General features: G+C 43.7%; 1 protein-coding gene across 6 annotated transcripts in view; it reads right to left on the bottom strand.

The window, feature by feature from the left end:
- Positions 1–8363: 8363 nt before the first annotated feature.
- Positions 8364–12058, bottom strand: part of SUGT1 (SGT1 homolog, MIS12 kinetochore complex assembly cochaperone) — a 188808-nt gene continuing 185113 nt past the window's right edge. For all 6 annotated transcript variants that reach the window (XM_073580339.1, XM_073580341.1, XM_073580338.1 and 3 more), the window contains one exon: positions 8364–8855. In XM_073580339.1, the coding sequence (XP_073436440.1) occupies positions 8754–8855 (102 nt within the window). In that variant the 3' untranslated portion in view covers positions 8364–8753. The remainder of the gene's footprint in view (positions 8856–12058) is intronic.

Below are 12058 nucleotides of genomic sequence, written 5' to 3'. Positions count from 1 at the left end.
TTTGGTCATATAAAAAGTCTAGGATCTCCAGGGCCCTAATGTATTTCCCGTGTAAAAAAGGGGGACTGGGGGTACCAAACTTGTTAAAGTATCATAAAGCCGCTATAATGACGGGACTGAGAGACTGGTGGCAAGCGGACAGAGACCATAAATGGCTTCAAATAGAAAATTATTATGCTACCGCCAAGTCTAGCCGATATATTTTGGAGGTTGAAGCTATTAAAACTACTAAATATTCCCCACTTTTGCCAACTATGAAAGCTGCGCTACATCATTGGAGGACAGTGGTCCCATCTCTTATTAAACTATCACGCCTCTCCATATCGTTAAAGGCCCTTGAGATGCATATTCCATACCTTAACCTCTTCGCGACCGCCCACAGTAAACGTTGGCGCTTGCTGGGCTTTGTGCAGCGCCGACGTTTATCTACTGTCGGCGGTTTTGTGCCCCCCGGGACCCCCTCATACCTTATAACGCGGGGATCCCGGTGCACAATGCATGCTGGGACCCCCGACGTCATCGAGACCTGATTGGTTCAGGTCCTGATGACGTCGCGTCACAGCACCCCATGAGAGAGCTCGCTGGGAAAGCTGCTTGTTTCCCGGCGATCTCCCTCATTATAACGCGACTTCTCCTCTGAGCTCATGCTGACAGATGAGCAGAGGTGAAGCAGCGTTACAGTGTGACTAGATCGCTGCCTGGCACAGCTGATCGCTGCCTGGCACAGCTGTGTCAGGCAGCGATCTTGTCACACAGTAACGCTGCTTCTCCTCTGATCATCTGTCAGTGTGAGATCAGAGGAGAAGTGGCGTTACTATGTGCCGGGCAGCGATCTTGTCACATAGTAACGCTGCTTCTCCTCTGATCATCTGCCAGTGTGAGATCAGAGGAGAAGTGGCGTTACTATGAGTCAAAAATACAAAAAATAAAAAACACAAAAATAAAAAAAAAAGTAAAGAAAAAAAAAAGCAGGTAGGCAGGCTAGGGCTATGTCTAGGGTTAGGGCTAGGGTTAGGGCTAGAGTTAGGGGTGTGTTGGGGTTAGGGTTGGAATTCGAATTGGGGGTTTCCACTGTTTAGGTACATCAGGGGCTCTGTAAATGCAATATGACGCCCGCAGACCATTCCATCAAAGTCTGCATTCCAGAACGTCACTTCTTCCCTTCCGAGCCCCACCGTGTGCCCAAACAGTGGTCCCCCCCCACATGTGGGGTACCAGCGTACTCAGGACAAATTGGACAACAACTCTTAGGGTCCAATTTCTCCTGTTACCCTTGTGAAAATAAAAATTGGGAGCTAAAAGATCATTTTTGTGGAAAAAAAATGATTTTTTTATTTTCACGGCTCTACATTATAAACTTTAGTGAAACACTTGGGGGTTCAAAGTGCTCACCACACATCTAGATAAGTTCCTTGGGGGGTCTAGTTTCCAAAAAGGGGTCACTTGTGGAGGATTTCCACTGTTTAGGCACATCAGGGGCTCTGCAAACGCGACATGACACCCGCAGACCATTCCATCAAAGTCTGCATTCCAAAACGTCACTACTTCCCTTCCGATCCCCACCGTGTGCCCAAACAGTAGTTTTCTTCCAAATATGGGGTACCAGTGTACTCAGGACAAATTGGACAACAACTTTTGGGGTCCAATTTCTCCTGTTACCCTTGTGAAAATAAAAAATTGGGGGCTAAAAGATCATGTTTGTGGAACAAAAATGATTTTTTATTTTCATGGCTCTACGTTATAAACTTCTGTGAAGCACTTGGGGGTTCAAAGTGCTCACGACACATCTAGATAAGTTCTTTAAGGGGTCTAGTTTCCAAAATGGGGTCACTTGTGGGGGTTTCCACTGTTTAGGCACATTAGGGGCTCTCCAAATGCGACATGGCGTCCTCTCTCAATTCCAGCCAATTCTGCATTGAAAAAGTAAAACGGCACTCCTTCCTTTCTGAGCTCTGCCGTGTGCTCAAACAGTGGTTTAGCCCCACATACGGGGTATCGGCGTATTTGGGAGAAATTGCACAAAAAATTTTGTGGTTCATTTTCTGTTTTTACACTTGTGAAAATAAAAAAAAATGGTTCTGAAGTAAAATGTTTGTGAAAAAAAGTTAAATGTTTATTTTTTCCTTCCACATTCCATTCATTCATGTGAAGCACCTGAAGGGTTAATAAACTTCTTGAATGTGGTTTTGAGTACATTGAGAGGTGCAGTTTTTAGAATGGTGTCACTTTTGGGTATTTTCTGTCATATTGACCCCCCAAACTCACTTCAAATGTGAGGTGGTCCCTAAAAAAATGGTGTTGTAAATTTTGTTGTAAAAATGAGAAATCGCTGGTCAACTTTTAACCCTTATAACTTCCAAAAAAAAAAAAAAATTATGTTTCCAAAATTGTGCAGATGTAAAGTAGACATGTGGGAAATGTTATTTATTAACTATTTTGTGCGATATCACTCTCTGATTTAAGGGCATAAAAATTAAAAGTTTGAAAATTGCAAAATTTTCAAAATTTTTGCCAAATTTCGATTTTTTTAACATATAAGCGCAGTTCATATCTAAAAAATTTTACCACTATCCTGAAGTACAATATGTCATGAGAAAACAATGTCAGAATCAGCAGGATCCGTTGAAGCGTTCTAGAGTTATGGCCTCATAAAGTGACACTGGTCAGAATTGAAAAAATTGGCCTGGTCACAAAGGCAAAAACAGGCTCAGGCGCGAAAGGGTTAATCTTCAGTCAGGGGTTGCTGCCGGAATTGTGAGTCTGGGAGACCTAGTGGGGAGTGGTGGGTTAATCCCGTTTGACCAACTGGCTGCTGAGTTTCCGGCCATCCGGAGGTGTTTTTACCAATACCTACAAATACGTCATATGTTGCATAATTCACCGGACTCTTTTTTTCAATTCACAACTAAATAACACAGTTAACGGTTATTTTCTGCTGCCTGATTCTGGCCCGAGAGGTATCTCATTATTATATAGAGCCCTGAATGACCCGACGGATAATACAAAACTGCCCTATATGATCAGGTGGGAGCGGGATCTGGGTTTTCTCTCTGAACCGGTTGACTGGGAGGAAGGATTGTGTGAAGTTGTACGGGTCTCTTCATGTGTGAACCATCTGGAGCAGTTGAAAAAGACGCACCTGAGATGGTACCAGTTCCCGGTCCGAACGGCACATTTTGGAGCTGGTGGGTCTGGTGAATGCTGGAGGAGGTGTGGGATGAGGGGTACTCTTGAGCATACTTGGTGGTCCTGTCCGGTGCTCCAGCCTTGGTGGAGGGGTGTTGATTTATTGATCTCACAAGTCTTGGGTATCCAGATGACTCTGACCCCAAGCCAGGCCATTTTACACATTGGCCTGAACCAAATTCCTCATATTCTTAGAGGTACGCTGTCACATATTTTGATAGCTGCTAGAGTGTTGACAGCGGCTAGATGGAAAGATCCCACCGCCCCCCAGAGGTTGCAGGACTAATTGATAGAATTAACACTCACTGCCAGCTTGAACTAGCACTAGCTCACTCGATGACCGCCATAATAAAAAGACAGAACATTTGGCACCCCTGGATACAAAGTAGACACTCCACGGTTGCCCCGCTCCAGCCTGCTTAGCCGTATATAATTAAGATGCCGGATATTAGATGTTGTTTGTTTTCTTTCCTTTTTGGAATATATTACTGTACTGCAGAACACAGACTTATTATGTGTACTTGCTGTTACACATAGTTCTATCAATGCCACTAATGCCTGTTCCTCCCCTCACCCCTTCCCCCCCTTCCTTTCCTGTTTTTCACTTGTCGGTCCCCACTTTCTGCTCCTTATTTTCTCCTCTTGTTCCCCTAGTTTCATATATATGGTGGTTGTAACTATGGTTGTCATTGTTTTGACTTGTTTTCTTCTTCAACCTCAATAAAAATAATTGAGAAAAAAAAAAAGGGGGTAAATACAGGATTTACTGGAAATGCATAGAGACTTCTAGTATATAAAAAAGAAATACTTTGTTTTCCTTTGTACCAAATGAACGATGTCGATGTGTCCTGCAGGTATTGAACAGAATGGATCCAATCACTATCAGCAGCAGGTGCGTTACACTAATCCATAATGCTTTACGGATTTCTATCCACATGTACATTTATCCTATGAGGAAGAAATTAAGAAAAGGCAACAACTAAAAAAAACCCTGAAAATCTGTGGCTGTTGCTGAAGAAGACAGACATACAGAAACCAATTGGGGTTATAAAATAATGTCTTATTACAGAATATTTCTTTTTCTTGCCTAGTTTATTGGGGGGGGGGGGGGGAAGAGAAAGAATTTAAGTTCACAAGAACCAAGAAATCTAACACGGAGCCTAGAAATGCAATGGCTGGTGTCAAGAAATGCAAAAAAATTCCTGCATGACATGATTAAACTGTACTGACCTGGTATAAAAGTTAGCACATCCTGCCTGAAATCACCTACGAGTGTTGGTATTATATGCGTTGGGTCAGCAGACATAATCCCCTATGTTATTAGTGGGTAGTGCTCATGCTGGAAGGGTCTGATCTGTATGAAAGTTACTCTGGAAACCAACACATAAGTGTGAAAACTAAGGTTTGTCTCACACTGCCCAATAGAGACGGCAGGAAATCAGAGTGCCGCTGTTACCAGAGTAATGCCACCTCTGAAGAACACATTAGCAGTGAGATAATGAGCTGCTTGTTCATAAAAGGCACAATCTTCATCACACCTTATTATCCTAGGGAAGGTACTACATGTGTTATATCCTGGAAGAGCAGATGGGTGAGGGCAGCCAATTACTGAAGAATATGGAGAACATGCACGTTGGACTTCATGATAAACGCAGATGATTCATTTTATCAGGATAAATCTGCAACTCCATGGTGCCTCACCACCAGTGTCCCGCTGATCATGTATCCTGGGACATCATTAAAAGCGTCCCTGGCCTTTAGTCTACCTGGCAACAGCGATGACATCCTGTATAACTCAGATGATCGCTGCTGGAAGTCTGACCTCTCAAACCAGCCTCTAAACGGCCGACTAGACTGATCAGTCAGGTTTACGTTAATGGCGACCGGTGGCATCCTACCTCAGCACTATCTTCAAATACCATGAGCTCTTTAGAATGAGCCGTTCTGTTACAAATGTATGTAAGAGCAGACTGAAGGGCGAGAGGCTGGGATTTACAGGCCTGCTGGAATGGGCCTGACTGAGAAACCCAAGTTCAAAGGGTAAGAGCTGTGTCCCAATGCTGTTATCCATACGGTGCACACGGTGAGCCTGACATCTCACACAAATTGTACGTATGTAAAACAGATCTGCAATATGAACGTACAATGAAATGAGACATATCACTAGTTGTAGCTATAGCTTTCATTCAATGCTATCTTTTTCTATAAAAGGCAAAAATAGATGTTTCTGCTCAATACAAAATTATAGCAATAAATACTAAAACAGAAGCAAAAATGGATCTAATACTGATAGAATACGGATGCAGCCTTATTTTAAGCACTCCCAATACATTGTATTGTATTGTAATGTATTGTAATACATTGTAATGTATTGGGAGTGCTTAAAATAAGGCTGCATCCATATTCTATCAGTATTAGATCCATTTTTGCTTCTGTTTTAGTATTTATTGCTATAATTTTGTATTGAGCAGAAACATCTATGGGTGGATTCAATGGGTGGATTCAATCAGTAAAATGGATCAAAATAACACATGCAATGTTATGGAACAGCAGGCGTGAAAAAAAAAAATACAAAAAAAACATGTAAATAGCACTATTGATAGGGATGACAAATACACTCATGTGATAAGAGACCATACACACCAGCCAATCTGAACAGGCGGACCAGCAGTGTAAAGAATGGCATGCATGACAGAGCAGCGGCCTGCATTAAGGGTGAAACAAGAGATGGATTTAAGGTCAGCTAAATAGCAAAAGTAAGAACATCCAAACCTGGACATTTGATTTAATTAACATTGTGTGTTACGTGCCTTTGTTGGAAGGGAAGTTCACAAATGCTAGAAATTATTTCAATAACATACTTTTCCTTAACAGCAACCCGAAGTTCATCTGTATGAAAAAATGAATGTGACTACTGACAAGATAACTCTCCAATCTGTTCTTGGAATAACTTCTGGATCCAGGGGAAATGCGGGACGTATGGGCAGCTAAGGCTAGGCATAAATCTGCCAGCGTGGTTGTAATCTTAAAATAATTAGAGATTAAGAAGATGGTTGTTCAGTCATGGTCATAGGTTTACGCGTACCGCAGGGAGTATTTGGAAGATGTACTATTTTTTATAAAAACATGAAAGAACAGACTGGTTACCGAATAGATGAGTTAAAGCATCATGCTGTAAGACTTTTAAACAGAATTAGAAACATGCCTTTGTCTAAACTTACAGTTTCTTATTTTGCTGGAAAATAAGTTTTCTCTCATGGCACGCTGTGTGTAAAGAGCTTATCAGGAACCATGGGGACCGTGCTGGAGCCAGGCAGAGACTGACTGCCCTCGCTGGTAACATGCGCAGTCCTACTTGATGGTAAAAGAAGGATATCAGGCTCTCTCTCAGGTTAGATCTTGCTTTCATTTTAAAGGTAACCTGTCACCAGATTCATGCAGTTACCGTCCAACTTCTCCCCATAAGATCTCACCTTATGTACACAAAGGAAAAGACCTGGCAGTCAACAGGCGCTGGGTGAGGAAAAGGAAGGAAACGCACTGGATGCATATTTCCCGGCTGGCTTTTCAAAGTATACTTATTCTAAAACGCCATAACATTTTAGGCTGGTTTTACATTTGCGGACGGAGGAACTGCGGACTTCCTCCATGAAGCTCTGCCCCCTGCCGCGCCTCCTCCGGTCAGCTCCGCCTACGGCCGCATACTTCGGCATGCGGCCTGCGTACCCTATCTTTAGCATTGTGTATGCAGACAGTGCCGCTGAATGCAGATGCCTCCGCAAGCATCGTTTTGACGGTGCGGCGACCCGCGCCGAACGCAGCATGTTGGAATTTGTTTTGTTCGCCGCATTGTCAAAATGACGCATGCGGAGGCATCCGCACGACCTGCGTACCCAATGCTAAAGATAGGTAGGCAGGCCACATGCAGAAGTATGCGGCCATGTGCGGAGCTGACCGGAGGAGGCGCGGCAGGGGGCAGAGCTTCCCGGAGGAAGTCCGCAGCCCTCCACCAATGTGAAACTAGACTTAGAGTAAAACATACCCGGTTGCTACTGCACAGCTAATGTCTGACTCATGCTGACCGTAGTTTCGGGCAGTATGGATTTGAAGCAAGGTTTCCTTTAAAGTCAGGAGATTAGCTTTAAAACAATACCTAGATCGCAGTCATATCTGCAATCTTCCTCTCATTAATTCAGTTAAGAGCGATAGATGCAAATACATGCAACCCTCTCTTTACATTGCTACCTCTTAGGCTTGATAACAGCCAGAGCCACAAACCTGGTCTTGCTGTAAAGCTTAGATTTATAGTTTTAAAACAAGACCTAGATTGTACAACAAAATGTACATGGCTCGTCTATGTAGGTCAAACAGACATGTGACAGCTGCAACCAATCACTGGCAGCAGCATTGACGTGTGGATTTCTGGAAAAGGAAGCTTGGAGCGGCAGAGGGATCACAATGGGAACATACTTTTTTCATCTAAATGCCTTTGGAAGATTGATGTTTTGTTCAGGATCATTGATTTTCCAAAAATGCTACATACCTTACAATTCTTACAATAGGGCTTGTGAACGTATATGCCCATCTTTATACGTGCAGAAATGAAGAGATCAATGACCACAGGAAACTTACATAATCTTGAAGAGAAACACAATGTTGGCAAAAATGTGTCTTACCTTTGAAGTGAAAAAGTACTGTAATGTAAAATTAGGACACGCTTGATAAACGCTGGAAAAAATGTGTCAACATGTGTTATACGACACTTCTTTTTCTCCTTGTTTGATATTCTAATGACTGCTATAAATCACACATCTGTCCCTGCATATCATTCTGGGAATACAATCATCTCCCTTTAAACAAAAGGCATTTACCGTTACCAAATATTCGTTACTTTCGGCAGATTATCAGCGTCTTTTCTGAGGCCGCACTAAAGCCGGTTAATTTTCTTTTTCTGACAAACACATGAATGATAAGCAGCACACAACTCCCATACTTCAAGTGCTCATTTCCAACGTCGTCAGTCGACAGGCAGGTTTTCAAGCTTCCTATGCAAATCGAACATGACATCAATTCTCACTGCTAATGTATAAATTACAAGCTACTAATGTAGAAATTTGCACTAGAGCTTAGTGAGAACCTCGGATCATTATAAACTGAGGAAAATAAATAACTGGGGCTTTATTTGAAAAAAGTATATTTATAATTTGCAATTCGTAAAAGGGCAAACAGTAGGTCACAGCGAGAAATTTACAACATCCTGTCAGACATGATTAACGTTCCCACCCCAAGTACTAATAAAACAACTCCATTCGCATTAAGAATGGCTGTGCATACCCCGGCCTGGCTCCTTCCCACAACACAGCAGTAATGGATACAGTAGACTTGTGACTCAATCTTTTGCAACATTTAACAGGAAGCCGTGAACACAAAGCATTCTCGAGGAGACATTCTGCATGATGGAAGGCAAACAACCGATGCAAAGAAACAAAAAAAGCTCAACAACCAGTTGGGCATCGGACTATGTGGAAAAAACAGACTTCCATGTGACTGCGCTCCTGGGATATCTGTTAGAACTTCTTATATTCCATGTCATCCGGAGGATTCACGTCTACTTTTCTTTTGCCCACATCTGACCAGTTGGTACTAAGGACTGTACCACCAGACTCCATCTGTAAGACACAGAGGCACTTATTTTTAAAAACTTAAGTATACATCATTTTAGACCATAGGATCATATGGAAGCGACAGATGTGGCAATTCTTAGAGGGCACCTGTCGTCATTTCAGGGAAAGTCAGCAGTGCTACTTCTAAGGTGAAGTTCACGTCAGATTTCGTGTATACATTAGAGGTATAGATTGGGAGCGGACGTCAACTCGAATGTCCTAGTATTGGACATATAATGGCCATACAATTCTACTTGGACATGGGCACAGCACTTGGTGGTGGCAATCACAAGGTGGCACTGTGTCTTATATATGGTGTAGCCATTGAATCCAACTCCAAAATACATTTTTTTCTAGAATTCTTATATATTGTGTTCATTTAAAAAAGCAAAATATAACCCAGGAGAGATTTATTATAACCGGTACAAACACCCATAGCAACTTTGTGCAGTGGCATCATTGTAGTCCATAGGTTTAACCAAGTGTGAACCATGCTGGGCTCATTGTCTACCTGAGCAATATCTTTTGGGCTCATTCAACTGAGCCATATCATTTGAGGGATATCATTCATTTATCAGCCTCCTGAGGAACCCAGACATAGCGAAACGCGTCAAAGCATTTTATGGACATCAGCAATGATATATAGCAAGATAAGTTCCTCCCATATCTGATTGTAGTCATCTTATTTATCATTCGGTTTCCCATGGGTGATTAATTCCAGGGCTGGCTAGGGTTATCTAGAGACAACCGCCATGGAGTGGAGCACCACATCCTCAACTTTAGTTAGGGGACCAACTTCTGCTGCAAAGCAGGAAATCAGCATCTAGGATATTTAATGGTGCTGATGGCAGCTTTCATCTGGAGGTTTTATAAGGATATTAGGAACGTTGTGTGTTTTTATATATTTGCACATTGTCACTTTTTGCACTTCAAATCATTTAGGACACCCCTGTGTTTATCGGTTGGGTTATTATCTGTACCAGTTTTGGTACACTGCCTGATCCTGGGTCTGTATACTTATCAGTAAGGAGCTTTCAGGTCAACAAGGGACAGCTGTTGTGTAGTGGGGCACCATTGTCTTCATAAAATAGGGTGTCAACCTCCGCCAACAGGCAGGTTCAGGTTAGGGCACTTGTAGGGCGAGTGCATTTTGAAGGAACATTATTCAATCATTGTGCCCTGCCTTATATTCTGTGGGAGTTTGCCTGGCAGTTTTGTGAGGAGCCTATTGTTAGGGGTGATACTAATTTATTTTCAACTAGGGTGGATGTGTGTCCTACTTTTAATAAGTATTACTGTATATACTCATGTATAAGCCGAAATTTTCAGCCCATTTTTCTGGGGGGCTGAAAGTCCCCTTCTCGGCTTACACATGAGGCATATACCTGGGGGTCGGCGGGGGAGGGGGAGCGGGGGTGTCAGAGATCATACTGACGCCCCCGGCGCGGTCTCTGCAGGCCCCCCCCCTTCTCCCACGATCTCCAGGGCTGTGGAGTCGTTGCTCATTTTGGTGGAGTCGGTATAAAATGGACCGACTCCTAAAATATATAATAAATTGGGTACAGTAGTTCAATTTGTTGGCCCTCACGGAAACCTGGATTCAGGATTCTGACACTGTCTCTCCTGCTGCCATTTCCCATGGTGGCTTACAATTCTCCCATTCCCCGAGACCGACAAATAGACCTGGTGGTGGAGTCGGCATACTCCTGTCCCCACAATGCACTTTCCAGGTCATCCCCTCAGTTCCATCACTCTCATTCCCTTCTTTTGAAGTCCACACCATCAGGCTCTTTCGTCCCCTCTCCCTCAGAGTAGCGGTCATATACCGGCCCCCAGGCTCACCCACCCACTTCCTGGACCATTTCTCTGCCTGGCTGCCGCACTTCATGTCCTCAGAACTACCAACCCTTATCCTGGGAGACTTCAACATCCCCATTAACAGCCCCACTTCCACATCTGCATCCCAGCTTCTATCACTAACCACTTCTCTAGACTTCTCTCAGCTCTCAACCTCTGAAACACACAAAGACGGTAACACCCTGGACCTGGTTTTCGCCCGGCTCTGCTCAATCTCCTACCTAGATAACTCACCGCTTCCCCTCTCTGACCACAACATTCTCTCCTTTACACTCACAAATCCTCGCTCACCCCAGCACCCTCCTACCTACCATTCAGTCAGAAATCTACAAGCCATTAACCCTCATACACTTTCAGACTCCCTACACTCATCATTGTCCCCAATCTCTTCTTTGTCCTGTCCTGATCTGGCTGTACATCACTTCAATGACACTCTTAGAAGCACCCTTGACCAAGTAGCTCCCCTCACCCTCAGAACCTCCAAACACAGAGTGAAACAGCCCTGGCTCACATCGCAAACCCGATTTCTCCAGCGATGCTCTAGGTGTGCTGAACGCTTATGGAGGAAAACACACACACCAGAAGACTTCATACACTTCAAATTTATGTTAAGGACATATAACTCTGTCCTTCACCTCGCCAAACAGACCTACTTCACCACCCTGATCTCCTCACTATCCAACAACCCCAAGAAACTTTTTGACACCTTTCACTCCCTCCTCAGGCCAAAAGCACAAGCCCCTATCACAGACATTTGCGCTGATGACCTGGCCTCCCACTTTATAGAGAAAATAGACAATATCCGTCAGGAAATCCGCTCCCAATCACCAAGTTCAGTGACTCCCATCCCTCCCTGCATTTCCCCTGGCTCACTCTCCACATTTGCTCCCATCACAGAAGAAGAAGTCTCCAGGCTCCTCTCCTCTTCTCGTCCAACTACATGCACAACCGACCCCATTCCCTCACATCTCCTCCAGTCTCTCTCCCCAGTCGTCACAACTCACCTAACTACAATCTTTAATCTCTCCCTCTCCTCTGGCATTTTCCCCTCCTCCTTCAAACACTCTATCATTACTCCATTACTAAAGAAACCCACCCTTGACCCATCCTGCACAAACAACTACAGACCAGTCTCCAATCTCCCCTTCATCTCTAAACTCTTGGAGCGCCTGATATACTCACGCCTTACCCGTTACCTCTCCACTCACTCCCTCCTAGACCCTTCACAGTCCGGTTTCCGCCCCCTACATTCGACAGAAACTGCACTCATCAAAGTGACCAATGACCTTCTGACAGCAAAACGTAATGGTGACCATTCTCTGCTCATTCTTCTCGACCTTTCTGCAGCTTTC

Source organism: Dendrobates tinctorius, unplaced genomic scaffold (genome assembly GCF_039654945.1).
Source record: "Dendrobates tinctorius isolate UK_male_01 unplaced genomic scaffold, ASM3965494v1 ptg000064l, whole genome shotgun sequence".
NCBI lineage: Eukaryota > Metazoa > Chordata > Amphibia > Anura > Dendrobatidae > Dendrobates > Dendrobates tinctorius.
Note: the sequence above shows the minus strand (reverse complement) of the source record. Positions and strands in the feature narration are given on the sequence as shown.